The 17,474-nt window shown below is 41.5% G+C and overlaps 1 protein-coding gene and 1 long non-coding RNA gene across 2 annotated transcripts in view; one reads left to right on the top strand and one right to left on the bottom strand.

The window, feature by feature from the left end:
* The window catches only part of SH3BGRL2 (SH3 domain binding glutamate rich protein like 2), a 60,832-nt gene extending 52,511 nt beyond the window's left edge, over positions 1-8,321 (bottom strand). The window contains exon 1 of the mRNA XM_043591875.1: positions 7,995-8,321. Coding sequence (XP_043447810.1) covers positions 7,995-8,039 — 45 coding nt within the window. The 5' untranslated portion in view covers positions 8,040-8,321. The remainder of the gene's footprint in view (positions 1-7,994) is intronic.
* A 6-nt stretch (positions 8,322-8,327) lies between these two features.
* Positions 8,328-9,067, top strand: LOC122489722. Its single transcript, XR_006298981.1, has 2 exons — positions 8,328-8,444; positions 8,787-9,067. It is a non-coding gene; the product is annotated as an uncharacterized LOC122489722 (long non-coding RNA).
* Positions 9,068-17,474: the final 8,407 nt, after the last annotated feature.

Here is a 17,474-nt window from a genome sequence, read left to right as displayed (position 1 = left end):
TTCCAGATCTGAGTCATCGCTGGTAGGATATGGAAGCACGTCCTGAAGTACCTAAAACCCTCTGCCCTCAGTCCCAGCCAACATTCCATTTCCGGCTTCAGGAGTGCTGAAGCAATGCTGGCAGAGAGCCACAAGGGTCCCACAACAAGAGACACACCCTGATGTACACCGCGCCCTGCCCTTCTAGTTTCAGGGGTCAGTTCCAGGAAACCCCATTTGGGGTTGTTCCAGGCACTGATCCAGCCCAAAAGAGTTCAGTACCTTTTAGGAATGAATAAGCTGTCAACGGTAACAAAGGGAACCAGACCCAGTTCTAGTTTCCAGGGGCTGCACCAGCCTAAAAGGACCTGGGCTTGTTGGTAGGGGGACCCCTATCTGGCAGCAAGCATCTAGCAGAGCTTCGAGTCCTACAGCAAAGCAGTCAGGAGCCCAGAAGGTGCTTTTCCTAGGTCGGCTGATTGTTTAGAGTCTGGAAAAATTAATCAAAGATGAAAGAAAGAACAACACTAACTTTTAGTTGCCATAGTTCCTGAGCAATTAGTCCGTGCTGCAGATAAAACTCAGATAAGCCTATTTTTGAAAGAGGACAGAAGGGAAGCTGCACTGGCTCAGACCACACAGCTGGGTTACAGCCGCTCCAAGGCTCCCAGTCCCCAAGCGCCACCTCTCGCAGCCGCCCTAGCCACCTCCATGCCAGGCAACGGTCTGTACTGGTCATTGCTGGTCTAAACAATCACTCAACAGAAAGGTTCCATGACATGTTTTTAAACTACCACTAAAAAGAGGACCCAAAGAAGACAACTGTATATGATTAGAAGTGGAAAATCTCCCTCAAATATTAATAAGCGTTTGCCAGTTCACAGGGAAAAAAGTTGTTTTCACTACATTTCTCATTTAGAAAGCTAGATCCTTTTTCTTTGTAGCAGTGTAACAAAGCTAATCACAGAAAAATAATGTACCTAGGAATGTAATTTAAAAGAGAATAACACGTTTCTAACTCACTCTGCAGCAAGGTAGCAGCCACTAAAGCAGCTCCTACTAAAAATTTGGGTCTCCTTTTAAGTTTAGAGTTTGGAGGGTGACTTTTTAAAAAAATGGACATTCAGCAATTAAAGCAATAATTTATTGGTCCCATTTTTTAAATCTGCATTTCAAAACAAAGTATTTTAAACTTTCGTATATAATGATCCGTAAGTCATGCTAATTTCTATTTTGGGAAAAATAAAACATTCACTAAGAATCTAGACCTTTTCTATTCTGTCACCCATTTCTAACTGTACTGGGGGGGAACATGATTCATTTCAACATTTTTATAAATTAAACATGAAAAACATCTAAAGAAATATTTCTTAATTTGGTATCTCACACTGCTTCTTATGGAACTGGCTTTCCCCCCCACTACAGTTGTTTTCCTTTCCTGTTTTTTTGTTTTTTATTTTTTAATTATTTATTTATTTTTGAGAGAAAGAGAGAGAGCATGGGGAGGGGTAGAGAAAGAGGGAGACACAGAGTCTGAAGCAGGATCCAGGCTCTGGGCTGTTGGCACAGAGCCAGACATGGGGCTCGAACCCACAGACCAAGAGATCATGACCTGAGCCGAAGTCAGATGCTTAACTGACTGAGGCACACAGGTGCCCCTTTCCTTTTCTGTTTTTGACTAAAAAACTGAAAAACACACAAAAGACAAGACTCAAATGTTCTTAAATTCCCACAATATGGAAACCACCTTAAATTTCATATTATAAATATTTGTCAAAATTTCATTTCCTCAAATAAATAGAAATGTTTTCTGAAAGTATTCCAATACAAATGGATAAAAAGCCCCTAATTTCATAAGAGTCCATGCCCTTGATTATACTTCTATTTCCAAGTTTAAAATATTATTGTAGAATGGGAAAATATCAAATTTGAGAAAGAGTAAAATGCACAAAAAACCTGAGGTCAGGTCTTCATCTGGGATATTGATAAACCTCCCTTTTTAGCAAGAGACCTTACACATGACTACAATTCCATACAATTCCACATCCAGCTGCTAACATGAAGATTCAAGAAATTTGCCTTCAGTCTTTCCAATTAAAGGGAGAAAATTCCATTAGTCTATTTCAACACTCATATTCCATGCTGTTATGGGTTGAATTGTGTTCCCTGAAAAATGTTGAAATCCTAACCACCGGTGCCTGTGAATGTAACTTTATTTGGAAACAGGACCTTTGCAGATGATCAATAAAGATGAAGTCATTAGGGCAGGCTCTATTTAATATGAACGTGTCCTTATAAAAAGGAGAAAGTTGTACATCATGACAGACACACACACACACACACACACACACACACACACCCACGCACACGCGCGCGCGCGCGCACAGAGACCATGTGAAGGCAGATACCAAAAAGATACATCTACAAGCCAAAGAATGTCAGAGATTGTCAGCAAACCATGAGAAGTTAGGAGAGAGGCATGGGGCAGTTTCCCTCACAGCCCTAACAAGGAGGCACCCCTGCCCATACCCTGATCTAGCTTCCAGAACTGGGAGACAAATTTCTGTTGTTTAAATCCTTGATTTTGATACTTTGTTAATGGCAGCCCTTAGGAAATTAACACACTTGCCTTCCCAGCCTGACCTTCCCTTAAATCACATCCTCCTCCTTGCTCCCCCAACTCATTCCTGCTTCTCCTGGTCATTTCTCATATGCTCCCATCTCCCTAACCTCACTCCACACCCTCACTCACCAATGCTCTTTGGCACTGTTTTCTCATCAAGGATACCCCTGGCATTTTGCATGGGCAGTTCTTATGGGGGACTATCCAGCCCACTGTAGGATGTCAGGCATCCCTGGTACTCTCATTGCCCCAGGGTGCCACCGTGCCCACACGGGAGAACTGCTCTAGAAACTTCAGAACTACCTGCCAGGTGGAGTTCAACTCAGGATCCCACCATCTACTGTGTATGATCTCATCAGGGCATTTAACTTCAGCTTCTTCATCTGTAAAATGAGAATAAATAACTACCTTGCCCTGTGACTCTGAGGATTCAATGAGTTAAAGAGGCTAATGAGCCCAGGCTTACTCTCACTAGCTTCTTCTGGCTTAGAATCACTTAGGAATTACTGCCCAGTCTTAGGCTGTTCTACATGGTCATATCCTGACTTTAACTGCTTGGAACTCCTTTGCGGGGCCTCCTCACAGTAAAGCTTCACTGAATACATTCAGTGCTTCACTGCTTACTGCATGCTTAAAAGTTGTTAAGTCATACAAACCAAAGGGTATGCCTTCTACAGCTGCAAAGATCAAAACAACTCTGAGCATAGTTTCTATGTGTTCCCCACCGCCACTCTCAATCCTACTTGAAAATATAATGGCAGCCCTGGGCAAAGCGCTGTATTTTCCAACTTTGTTTCCAATTTCTTTATATCTTTTGCTCCCAGTGATGGTCCCTCTCCAACATCCATGCACATACTGTTCATTTCACCCAGCTTCTCAGAAACACTGCCCAAGCCCGCATTAATCTCCTTGTTTAAATGGTTTGCATCCCAAGGCTCTGAGGCTGAAAAGTGAGCATTGACTTGTGCCCTAAGGCCAGAGTTTAAGTCTGTTCCTCTGACTTCACATACACCTAGCACCTAATAGCACCTTACACAGAGCCTGGTACTTGGTAGGTTTTCAATGATTATTTGATGAATTCAAGGGTCAATGGATGCATCAATGAATGCATTGCTGAATGAACACAAGAATGAATACATTCAGGAGTCAGGAGACCCAGTTTCCGTTTAACCCTTGGATCTGCGTTGAGTGACACAAATGACCTCAGGATAAGCCACTGAATTTCCAAGCCCAAATTTCCTTCTCTGTGATTTTAGGTGGTTGGACTTCACTAGAAAATTCCTTTAGGTTTTCTTCCAGCTCTAACAACTGAGCCCAGAAACTTTAACGAAGAGTGAAAGATTTTATTTCTTTTTTAGAGACATTTTACTCAAGACAAGCAGAGGGGTAAAGATTTTTTTTAAATCACATACCAGGGGCGCCTGGGTGGCTCAGTCGGTTAAGCGGCCAACTTCAGCTCAGGTCATGATCTCGCAGCCCGTGAGTTCCAACCCCGCATTGGGCTCTGTGCTGACAGCTCAGAGCCTGGAGCCTGTTTCAGATTTTGGGTCTCCCTCTCTCTGACCCTCCCCCATTCATGCTCTGTCTCTGTCTCAAAAATGAATACATGTTAAAAAAAAAAATTAAAAATCACATACCAGAGGTCCCTCCTTGCCAGAGAGCCCCTTGTTACCTGGGGACAAAAGACGTGGGACAACACACAAGCTGCAGATACTGAAGACGTCTCTGAGATGCCGAGCACTACAGTGTTTTTTATCAAGGGCTTCCTGCAGGAACTTAAAGTCTACCCTGTCCTCAAAAGAAGTCCACAGGGACATCTGCTGTCTGCCTTCTTCTACCAAAAGCTCCTCCCTTTCCAGCCTGAACAAGGTGGACCCTGCACTCTCTCCCTGGCTCCAAATCTAACTCAATTCCTCTCCCTGCCATCTGCCTAAGGCTCCCACATGCATATTTTATGATTTCTGGCACATTTCCTCCTTATCTGACATCCTGCAATGTATCCCTCAGCCCCTATATTATTTCTATCTCTGATAATGTGTTCTGAAAGAGGCAAGTGTCCTTGGGCTGTACTTTATTACTGGTGGTTTTAGCTATCCTATCTTATCTCCCCACCAAGTCCCCACCTAAATTCCTTGAGGACAAAGACTACATCCTCTATTCTCTTCCAATTGCCCACAAGACCAAGGACAGAGAGAGGCAAGTAGCAGACCCTTAGAAAATACTTGTTGAATGAATAAAATAATGAATGAATGAATGAATGAATGAATGAAATAATTGACTGATGCCAGTATTTTTAAATTAAAAAGCCGTATCAATGTATTTCCTGAATAAAGTTACCAGGACCCCTCCCCACCCCCACCTTTTGGGTACACAACCAGAATAAATTAAATTTTAAAATGGCACTTTTAGAATATACTGTTTTCTTAGGACTAATTAAATGCCCTTCACAACAGTATGAATGACAGCAACGTTATCACCTGCATATGAAATCTGATTTTTAGGTATTCATGGCATAATAATGTGGCATCTCTTTTATTTCCTAGAAAAAGCACGTTTTACCTGGAGCTGGGGAGGATAAAAGGGCAACCACCCCTTGGTGTTAATTATTACAAATACCACTATTACGCGTTGACGCTGGAGAATTCAGAGAAGTCAGAACAAGATGAGGATATTTTCTAAATAGATTGTTTAAATCTATTGCTGATTGGGGCAGAGAACCTTTTTGGAAATAACAGGAACCCACTTAGCAAAGTCAACTTCTAGTTACATTCCTTCCTTGTGGTTTAATAAACTTCAGCTAGAACTAAACTGACTTGGAAGTCAAATTATTTGTTCTCCCATGCACTTGCTAGTCACAGTTGGTCACCAAATAAACAGGGCCAATGGTCAACATAACACTGCTGGAAGGAAAACATTACGGCTATGCCATCAAAGCTTAATATAGCTTAATGCCATAAGCCCTATTAGCCTCCCCAGGCCAATAGTTAACCTAAACAATGTCATTATCTCTTAGAAATCATTATTCTTGCATAGAAGCATAAACTTATCATCACCAAAAGTATAAATATTACATAATTACAAAAAAGCTGTATTAATATAGGGGATGATATTATAATTGGGAATTACTCAATGACTAAGGATCATCTGAGACCTAAAAAAGTTAGGTCCATTGAGATAGAGAATTACTGTTTATGGGCTGTATATATAACAGATTATGTCTTCTAGCTCAAATCAAATCATGTCAGAACACATACTACTAGGCGGGGCAGTGAGGGGACCTGAGATATCCCAGTAGAACACCAAAGGAAAAGAACAGACTCACTTTGGGGTGGGGGGAGGGGAAAATGGGTGACGGGCATTAAGGAGGGCACTTGTTGAGATGAGCACTGGGTGTTGTACATCAGCGATGAACCATGGGAATCTACCCCAAAAACTAAGAGCACGCTTTACACGCTGTTAGCCAATTTGACAATACATTACATTAAAATTTTAAAAAAGGAAAACAAAAAGAATAAACTCACTTTGAGGCATTTAAAGTGCATTTAAAATAAAAGACACTGTTACATGGGTTTATCCACATTTACCCAACTGATGAAGTCGAAGCATTTAAAGCTAGAATGTAATTCTGAGCAATTCATCACCATCCTTCATTCTAACTCAGGAAGAGATGAAGCACCTTATCCAAGCTTACACCACCAGCCAGATTCTGCATTAAAACTTAGGTCTCTTAAATCTAGCTTCATGGACAAAACACATAACAGTAAATATAAAATTAAAAAAGGGCGTAGCAGGCAGGCAATAAATGTTAATGGATTTGAGGAAACAGAGATGCAAAATTCCAGAGCTATCTTGTATATTACCTGCTGGTAGGCTCAGCCAAATAACTGCCTGAAGTTTTGACTTTGACTTGTCCAAACTAACGTAGGCTTAATACTATAGATCAGCATTTCCATAATCAAAAAATGCTACTGGGACAATTACTGAGCATGCTAGTTGGTGGTGAAACCAAACAGTCTATAGCATTCTTATGAAGAAGTGCATATGAAAAACAAAATCTATGCACAAAACAATATGGGTTTCCAAACACATGAAGTGTAGTTCAGTAGAGAAATCTGCAAAAGACAGGAATGACTAAGCAACCACAAATAACTAGAAATACCAAAACTATCAGGAGTATGGGGACCACCACATGCCTGCATGTAAAGATAAGTTGGAGTTTCCCATCTATTCCTAATGAAAAGGGGTCTTTTTTGGTACTACAGTGTTGCTTTCTTTTTAAATAAAAAGTCTCCATCGTTTATAAGGATTTACAAACAATATTTTATTCCATCCTCCATCCCACCTTCTTCAGAAACAAATTTTGGGACAATCTGGTTGTTGCTGGGCAGACAACTGACCAAATTTTAAGCAACCAATATTGCAGTTTTGATGTTTCTGATTATATATCTCACCAAGGAACCTCGTAACAGCTTAACTCTTACTAAGGAAACCAAGTTTTAATAATCATGTAAAACATCCTGCTACATGTGTTATTACCCAGTGAGCTCTATCAAGTATACTACTGCGTTTTTTCTTTACAGTCTGACATGTAGCTATTTGTCTCTTCTTCCCAAAAACTTCTTCCTAAAAAAATTAAAAAGCCAAAATATCGACCAAACACAACTTAAAATAATTAGAGAAACCACACTTTATACATCCTCAAGATGAAATTGACCACTGCACTACAAGGGGAAAGAAACCAAGCACACACATTTACATAAAGAAAATATTCACAGCATTCTAAGGGGAAAAAAAAAAAAAAAGACAAAACAAGTAAGAAAACCCTGGCACGACAGGACAAACCTAGTTTACAGTTTCTCTTTGCGCAGGTTTAAACTAATGAACTGGGTGGAAAGGAAGGGAGGGTGAAGAGCAATTACTACTTAAACTTGTTTCATTCAGGAGCTAGGTTAGCAAACCAAGCAGCCTACATAAAAGCTGGTTATATAAAATATAACCAGGCCGAAGGTCCCACATCGGGAAGAACTAACACGAAGGGAAGCGGGACCCCCGAAGCTCTCAGAGTACCCCTTCCCCAAATTCCCAAATCACACGACTGGCGCTGGGGGTTTCCCGCTGACTCCATTTTCCCCGCTGCGCTGTCTCCCTCTCAGGCCGAGTTGAGTGGGCCTGTGGGCGAGCTGGGGTCCCCCACCCACCTTTGCTCCCCGCCCTTTTCATTGTTGTGCAAGTGTGATGGATCACCTGCCCGGCGCGGGCTCCCGCGTCCGGACGCGCAGCGCACCGAGACGCGCAGGGGCTTGCGCCGCGCACCTCCCGCAGGACCCGCGCTCTGCGCCCAAGAGCCCCCCAGACCCGACCCCCGCCCTCTGCCAGTCCCCACGGTGCTCACCGCCACGAAACCCGAGGAGGAGGCAATGAACACGCGGATCACCATCCTCTCGCACGCGCGGACGGACCGTCTGCCCCCGCGGGTTCGGGGCTGGCGGGGACGCGGAGGCAAAACCCGGCTAAGAGCCGCCGCCGCTGCCGCTGCCGCTGCCGCTGGGCAGATCGCTCGGGTCGGGGAAGATCGCGGGACCTGACTCCCTCCCGCCGGTCCGCAGATAAAAGCCCAGAGCCTCCCGGCCGCTGGCCGAGGGAGGAGGGGGGAGGGAAGGAGGAGGAGGGAACAGGCTGTGGGGCGTGATGGGAGTTGTAGTTTCGGTCTCTCCCTGGAGTGCCTGGTGGGCTGAGCGCCTCGCAGCCCCTCCTTACTGCGTGACAATAGCGTACACGCGCAGGTGGCTGCAGAGGACCCCGAGTCTGGGGCGAGGCTGTGACGAGGCTGTGACGAGGGGTGGTGAGGATTCTGGCGAAACGGGGAAAGAGAAAACTAGGCAAAAGGGCTTGGTTCAGAGTCCAAGCTTGGGTTCTGTGTTGTGGTTTAGTGATTTGGAGCATCCCCACGCAGAACCGCCCGAGAGACTGGTTCGAGCCGCGGAGACCCACGGTCTTAGGGCGGCTAGCGCGCTGGGCAAGCCCAGACGACCTGCGGCGGCGGGTGGAGCGGGCTGGGCTTTCAGGAGGTGGCCGCGGTGGGGGCGGTGGGGTGGGGCTGGGCGCTCCTCCGTTTTCCCCGAGGCTCTGGAGATTGCGGAAAGGTGATTCTTTTAGCTAAATGAGACGTTTTCTTTTTCTGTAGGCACTGCAAATTAGAAGCCTGATGAGAGCACAACTGATATTTTATTTTTCTTAGCAAAACTGTAATTGTAGTAGAAAAATGAATACCAAGCGAAATTGGAGTCCTTCTATCAACATTGGGAATCAGGACCCCACCCTCCCCACCCCCTACTCTGCACAATGGCTTCGCCTCTTTGCACCTAATATTTACAATTGAGCCAAATCTGCCTTTTTCAGACCCGCTGCACATTCCAACGCAGTCTCCCAGGAGGATGGTGTTAAATAAAAAGCTTTTATGTAGTTTGCTAATAGTTTAGGAATAGTTATTTAACAAGTGTTTTCTGTTTCAGAAAAGCGCAAGCCTTGCAACCGTTTCGTGGATGTGAACCAGTTTTCCCTGCAGTTACTGTATTTACTTTATTCCTTTCAGCAGGGGATTTTAGCACAGTTCTGGGAACAATGTTAATTAATAGTTCTAGAAAGAAAGAAATTAGATGATGAGATCTCTGGCTCTTTGGTAAATTTCTTGCACGAGTACTAATCATTTTGGAGCATTTGCGTTTTAGAGCAGTTTTTAATATTTCAAGTTTATAACCTTTCCTATTCTCTTAAGTTATTTCTGTAGTATTTTTTTTTAATATTTATTTATTTTTGAGAGAGAGTGCAAGCGAAGGAGGTTCGGAGAGAGAGAGACAGAATCTGAAGCAGGCTCCAGGCTGAGCTGTCAGCACAGAGCCCAACACGGGGCTGGAACTCAGGGACCACAAGATCATGACCTGAGCTGAAATCTGAGCTTAAAGCTCTGAGCCACCCAGGTGCCCCTACAGTATTCCTTTTTAATTTAGTACATTAACAGATGATACAATCCTAATGGGACTTTATTTCTTCTTAGTATATAATAACATTCAATGTAAGTTTTGCTGTAATTAATATCTCTCTGCATATGTACTTTAATTTAGCTACCATAAATTTGGAAATGGATACTTTTAAATTTTTAAATAATTTCCTTAAAAGTAGATACTATGTTTCCTGTATAACTGCCACTCTTGAAAGTCAACATTTTCTTTAGTTTGGAATTATTCAGCTTTGAAGGTATAGTTAAACTCAACCAATAGGAACTCAGAGCTATTCTCTGAAAGGTACCAAAGTGGATAAAAAGTTAAATAAGTCATTTCCCCAGCAGAGCACCTATTGTCTGCAAAACAAAAAGGTACAGAAATAGCAGCAGAACAAGACCAATAAATTGTTGTGTGGATTTAAAGGAAAGGGTGGCTTTTTAGAAGAGACTTTGAAGATGAGTAGAAGAATATCTACTGGCAGATAGGCGGAATGCAGGGTGAGAATATGCAGAATTTATGAGATCGACAAGGAGTTAGTTGTACTTCAGAAAGGGATAGGAGAGGTCTAGTAGGGATAATGTTGAAAATGTAGGTTTGAATGAATGCAACAGATGGCTCTCACTGGGTTGTCTTCCCAGCTCCTTGCTCTTTTCTGAAACCTGTCCCTCAGCTCTGACCTAAGATATTGTAGGGGTGGCTCCCAAAGCCCTGTTCATACAGCAAGACCCAGACCGCTGGCCACAGCTAATTGGTCTAGGCCCCAAACTAGGCCAGACAATATCCCTACCCTAAGGACTTGGAATTAGCACCGGCAAAGAAAGGGAGAGCTTAAACTTTAACTTGTGACACGGAAGCTCAGAGCTTTCAGAAGCCACGTTCTAACGTGGGAACCAGAGAAGCTGAAGAAGCTAGTCAGTAGGAAGAGAACAAAGCAGACTTGTGGATAGTGATGGAAATAAGTTTCAGCGAGTGCTGATAATGTTTTAGTCCAGGGGTCCTAAAATTATGAGCTGTGTGGCAAATTGTGTGTTTTATAAATAAAGTTTTATTGGAACTCATCTCTTTTCATATTGCCTATGCCACAGTGACAGAAACCATATGGCCTGCAAAGCCTAATACATTTACTATTTGGCCTTTACAGAAAAAGTTTGCCAGTCCTTGTTTATGGCTCAACTTGTTCCTATACCCCTACTCATAATGTCTGCATAATATCCCTGTATCCATATCATATATTTCTCATCTTACTTAAGCCACCTCAAATAGGTTTCAGTTTTGGGCAATCAAAACTACCCTCACTGAGAAGTTTATACTGAACTTGTAAGCATTCAGAGGAAGGAAAGAATATGATCAGAGCTATACTTCAAGAAGATTACTCTGGTAATAGTTCTGGTTTATTCCACACTGGTGAAAAAGTTTATATGCAGGACAAAGTGTTAGCAGTCCAGGGATCCACAACAGCTAGTGTGGAGTTGAGACCCGGAGTTAGTAAACAAAATGTAAGAATGAGTGAGAGTAGAAAGCAATCTGGGATATAAACTAGAGGCCCAAGATCAACACAAGGGTATCATACCACAGGGAGCATTAGGTGCCCATCTGACAAGTAAAGTCTGCAGATAAAGCAGGCAGCCAAAGCTTAAAGACAGAACTCAGAAAACTGAGTAGGTCATTAGGCTTTAAGGAAGCTGCCTCTGCATTGCCTAAGACTTGAACCTGTTTATAAGTCATGATAGGACATCTGGCTAGCGTGGGTTTTTTCTTCGCTTTATTGACATATAATGTTGTGTAAATTCAAGGTGTACAACGTGATGATTTGACATACATTTACATTGTGAAATTATCACCATAATAAGGTTTGTTAACAGCCTAGAGTGTTTTAAAACAGGAGTTTTTAACCTTTAGTAGTCTGGCAAAGTCTATGAACCCTTTCTCAAAAAAATAAGTTTCTAAATACAGAAAATAAAGGGGACAGGATTAGTGATATCGCAAAAACAGTTATCAAAATAAAGGAGTGCAGTATTTTTGTTATTTTTTGAATTTATTTCAGTTTAATTTGTTTTAACATACGGTGTTGTATTAGTTTCAGGTGTACAAGAGAGTGATTCACTTCCATACATCACCCGGTGCTCCTCATAACAAGTGCACTCCTTAATCCCCATCACCTGTTTCACCCATCTCCCCCACCCACCTCCCCTCTGGTAAGCATCAGTTTGTTGTCAATAGTTAAGGGTCTGTTTCTTGGATTGTCTCTCTCTCTCTTTTTCTCTTTCTCTCTTTCCTCTTTTTCCCCTGGCTCATTTGTTTCATTTCTTAAATTTCATATATAAGTGAAGTCATATGGTATTTGTCTTTCTCTGACATTTCACTTAGCATTATACTCTCTAGCTCCATCCATGTCATTGCAAATGGCAAGATTTCTTTCTTTTTATGGTTAAATAATATTCCATCGTGTGTATATACCACATCTTCTTTATCAATTCATCTGTCGATGGACACTTGGGCCGCTTCCATACCTGGCTATTGTAAATAACACTGCTATAAACATAGAGTTGCACATGCCTTTGAATTAGTGTTTTTGTATTTTAGGGGTAAATACCAAGGAGCGTGATTACTGGATCATAGAGTAGTTCTATTTTTAACTTTTTGAGGAACCTTCATAGTGTTTTCCACAGCTTGGAAACACCAGTGGCATTCCCACCAACAGTGCAAAAGGGTTCCTTTTTCTCCACATCCTTACCAACACTTGTTGTTTCTTGTGTTTTTTATTTTAAACATTCTAATAGGTGTGAGGTGAACCACTGTGATTTTGAAGTATAATGAGAAGAAATAAAATTTTAAGATATTTGCAACAGTTGGAAAATATTAAAATACCTATGATTTTTGTTGGTAACAAAGTCACAGATGTTTGCTGCTATTACAGTGGTTTGTTGATACATTCATAATTGAAAGGATTAGTAAATTTCTGTTGGAGTCTGGTGAAAATATAAAGATGTTATTTTTTTTCTCATTCAAGTTCATGAACTCCCTAAATTCTATCCACAAGTCTCTTGGGTGGGGTGGGGGACATGTGTGTCTAAGAACCCCAGTTGAGGAAACCATAGTGTCTAAGTGTATTCAAATCTGTAAAAACCTATGAATTTGCCTAAAAAGCACATACAGAAAGAAACAAGAAGGAGCCATGAAGAGTCCTTTGGAGAATTCCTACATGTAAGAACTGGAAGGAGAACAAGGAATTAAAGGGAGTGGAGGAGCCATGAGAAAAACACAAAACTGAAAGAATACAGTAAACCTAACAGCAGAGTTCTAGTTTAAGGAAGTAGGGAATAGCAAGAATGTTACTCAGCCTGAAAGTCAAGAAAGAAAATAAAAATAGAGGCTTTGAGTTTGTTAGCTGGGCAGCCTGTGTTCACATTTCAGCTTTGCCACTTCATTTCTTGGACAAATTATTTTGTACCTCTCTAAGCTTCAATTTTCATGTCTATAAAATAAGCATAAGTAATGGCTTTTATTAAATATTTTTATGAAGGTTAATTATGCTCAGGATATTCTCCAAATATGGCCTCTGGTATCTGTTTGAAGGGTATTCCCACTCTACCTGGTTACTGATGTTGGACCATATCTGTGTACTTCCCTCAGTGTGACCTATATTGCAGCTTGAAAGTAATTTATGACATATGTGACCAGGCTTGGAAATACATAAGGGGGATTTTCCAGGAATTTACAGTTGGAAAATCAAAAGACTAAGGCAATTGGTAGTAGGAACATAAAGGAGAATGCTGCAAGGGGGTGGAGTGGGGATAAGGAGCTTTGAGCAAGTTAAGGAATGAGGGAACAGAATGAAGAATAAGAGGAAGGTGGTCTGTAACAGGAGAATGGAGCCCCTGTGGAATGAAAAGTAGAAACACTAATGAAGAGCTGGCTGCTGTCTTCTAGTCTCAGCTTCCATGAATCCAGGTGTACCACAGTTCCTGCCCTTGGATTGCTGTTTTATAACCTCCATCTTTTATCTTGAGCTAGTTTAAGTGGAGGGGTCTTTTCCTGACTACTGTAAATCCTAACCAGAATATCCATGTAAAGTATGGACAGTAAATCACTTGCCTGAGGGGCGCTTGGGGGAATCAATCGGTGAAGCATCTGACTTTGGCTGAGGTCATGATGTCACAGTTCAAGAGTTCAAGCCCTGCCTCAGGCTCTGTGCTGACAGCTCGGAGCCTGGAGCCTGCTTCAGGTTCTGTGTCTCCCTCTCTCTCTGCCTCTCCCCCAACTCTCTCTCTCTCTCTCTCTCTCTCTCTCTCTCTCTCTCTCTAAAATAAAAACATCAAGATAATAATAATAATAATTTGCCTGAGGAGGGTCCAAGTGCAAAAGATTCATCATACGGATTGTAGCAAACAGCACAGCACATCTCAAAACTGGATTTTTGTCTGAAGTATTCTGATATTTCCATGTCAAGTTAATTTTTAAAAAACTGAGTTAACTAAGCCAAAATCTCCCCAAGACCTGTGCAATCCTCCTGTTCTCCAGGTTTCTCCCTCCAATGTAAATAAAACCTTGAGCCCAGTGTTTGGTGCCCAATAAATCCACAAGAAGCACTAGGTGTTATTATAATAATCATTTGTTATTATTGCTGACCTTTGCGAGAGCACTGCCAGTGGAAAAATGGAAGCATTAGCCAGACTGCAGCAGCTTGAGGACTGATGAGCCAATAGAAACCAGGGTATCGTCTTTTCTAATTGGAAGTTGGGGACTGATGAGAGGGGACAAGCAAGGACAGAAACTTGAAGGGGAATCAGGGACATTCTTCAGTAAGGTTTATCTACAGATTAAAGAGCTCTTCTAAACAGTCTGGAGTCTCAACTGTCCAGATTGTATTTTTAGAATGGAATTGAATCTGATTGATAATTCTGTTCTGTCAAAGCTGTCCTGTTTTTAACAGCATTTAATCCAATACTATCCAGCTCCCCAAGGATTTAACTTGAGGCACTCCAGTCACTACACCATGCCTGTCACAAATCCCTGCCCGGCTCCAGGCAGTTGTTCCTCTGAGAACTGAGTTGGCACATTTGGCTGCTGATGGGTGAAGGATTTGTGGGAGAGGAGGTTATAAGCTAGAGGGCAGGGGTAGGTCAGAGTGGTTAAGGGACAGGTCTCTGAGCCAGACCTGAATTAATGTCACAGATGTATAACCTTCCTTAGGCAATTCACTTAGCCTGGGACACCCCACCTTTCTCGTTGTTGTTGGGGGCTTTATGGAGAAGATGCGTGGAAGGTGCTTTTATACACAGTGCCGTAAACGTAGTTAGGACTCAATGAGTATTAGCTACTACTAATCACATAAAGTAAATCAGAGAATGGCCTTCATTTGCATAAAGCACATAAATTTCATAAATATTTCTGTTTCATGTCTGTGAGTTTAACTTTCTAAATAACAAGGATCTGGTTTGTATAAGCATCTTTGTACAGTGCCATGTTCAGTTAAAGTACTTAACAAAAACTTTTGATGTTAATGAAGTTTAGAGAAGGCCATACTTAAGATAAAAGGAATATCAGTGAAATGAAGCAGTAATGAAGTCAAATAATGGCAGCTTGAATTCCATAAGAGAATTCATCTGATGCTTTTATGTTGCTTCATCAGGCTCATTCTATTTTTAATAAAATAAAGGCTTAACAGGAACACGCTAATAGTCCCTGAACTGGATGGAACTTTCAGCGCTCATGTTTAAGAAATGAAGGGAAATCATAAAGTAGGGAATAAGCCTTGAAACCAATATTCAGGACATATTTTTGAATCTGTACATATTCAACCTAACCCAGAGGGCTCCCTATCCTCTCTGACAAGAGAAAACACTTTCATTTCTTCCATGCCTTATTCCCCCCAGAAACTGAAAAAAGGTATACGGGAAGAAAATTGGATGGCATAAGCCACCATCTTGGAACTATAACAAGGAGGTTTTGCGATCTGCTGGTCCACTTGGAGGACTAAAAACCTTGTGTGCAGTTGATTTCTTTCAGCTATATTCATTCAGTATGTGCCAGATGCTATGCTAAGTGCTGGGAATTCAGCAGTAAATCAAACACAGCCCCTATCCTCACAGAGATTATGGCTAAACTGGAGGATGAAACGTGAACAATATGCTTGAAGGAAATGATTACATTGTGGTGCTTTTTAAATTTTCTTAATCTGGAAGGACTCTCCTAATCAACTATTTTTGGAGACAGCGATATATAAAATTCTCCCCCCCCCCTCCCAAGATTACATTCCAGGTCAGAAGATGATATCACCATAACAAAATAAAGATTAAAAGTTGATATTACTTACATAGTTGTAGGCAACACAAGTTAGGAGAACTTCCAGTACTCTACAATGTTTTGGTTATTAGTTCACTGCCTTTATAAGTGATTACCATATTGTAATAAACAAAAATTTACATTTAGGTTATTGTTGAAACTGAAATTATTTTGATTCCTCATGAATACATTGGTAATGAGTTTTCAGTTCGGTATAATTTCCTATTATGCTAGGCATAAAGGCCATTTAGAATAATTGCAACAGAGGAAGTATAAGAAAATGTTTATATATAGCTACAATTAAAGAAAATGGAAAACTAAGGTTAAACAAACAAAGTGTTATTATTGTTGTAACAATTATTTTTATTATTTTTTCCTGTGATTTTCAAGGGCTTACTGAATGGAAATTGTGAACATTTGCTTTTAGTATATTTTAGTACCTTGAACCATAATGATTTCAACAAGAACAATGAGGTCTTTATGTTTATTTCTTGACTCTTTCCTTAAAAAAAAAAAAAGGATGAGAAAAAAATATAGAACACTTTAACATTAGGTTATCACTTCTTTTCCTCAGTTCTTTGCATCCATCCCTTTCCAATTCATTCGGGGCAACTTTCATTGTGGAAATCACTCTACTTCAGTCTCCACTGCAGTAAGTGCCTTTAGGTTTAAATACAGTCTTTCCAGAGGGAAGTCATTTTTGCATTAAGTGGAATTCCATTTAACAGTGATGTCAGAGGGGCGCCTGGGTGGCTCAGTAGGTTGAGTGTCCGACTTTGGCTCAGGCCATGATCTCACAGTTTGTGAGTTCAAGCCCCACATTGGGCTCTCTGCTGTAGGCACTTAGCCCACTTCAGAACCTCCATCTCCCTCTCACTCTACCCCTCCCCCGCTTGTTCTCTTTCCCTCCTTCTCTCTCACTCTCCCTTTCAAATTTAAACATTTTAAAAAAATCTAAAAAAAAACAAAACACTGATGTCAGGGAGCGAGACTTCCCTATTAATTCAACTCACCAGACCCAGAAGCCATGATCTGGCCAGATAATCACTAAGTTTATAACAAAATGAAGCACTTAATAATGGAATTCTAGTCCTTCTTTGCCCCCTAGTTGTAAACCAGACATATTTGAAAAATTCATTAAATTTTTCTTGCCCCAAGAACAGTGTAGTGGAAAAGTCTTATTTTACTTTAACTGCAGTTTACATTTCCCCAAAACATACAGCTTTTTAAAGAGAGTTTTATTTATTTATTTATTTTAATTTGAGAAAGAGAGAGAGACAGAGAGAACAAGCAGAGGAGAGGCAGAGGGAAAGAGAGAGAGAATCCCAAGCAGGTTGCAGGACTCAATCTCATAACCGTGAGATAACTGTGAGATCATGACCTGAGCTGAAATCAGGTGTCAGACACCTAACTTGCTGAACCACCCAGGTGCTCCCTTTTTTTAAAGACAATTTTAGGGGTGCCTGGGTGGCTCAGTCGGGTAAGCATCCGACTCTTGATTTGGGCTCAGGTCATGGCCTCGTGGTTCATGGGCTTGAGCCCTGCATCAGGCTCTGTGTTGACAGTGTGGAATCTGCTTGGGATTC

Source organism: Prionailurus bengalensis, chromosome B2 (genome assembly GCF_016509475.1).
Source record: "Prionailurus bengalensis isolate Pbe53 chromosome B2, Fcat_Pben_1.1_paternal_pri, whole genome shotgun sequence".
NCBI lineage: Eukaryota > Metazoa > Chordata > Mammalia > Carnivora > Felidae > Prionailurus > Prionailurus bengalensis.
Note: the sequence above shows the minus strand (reverse complement) of the source record. Positions and strands in the feature narration are given on the sequence as shown.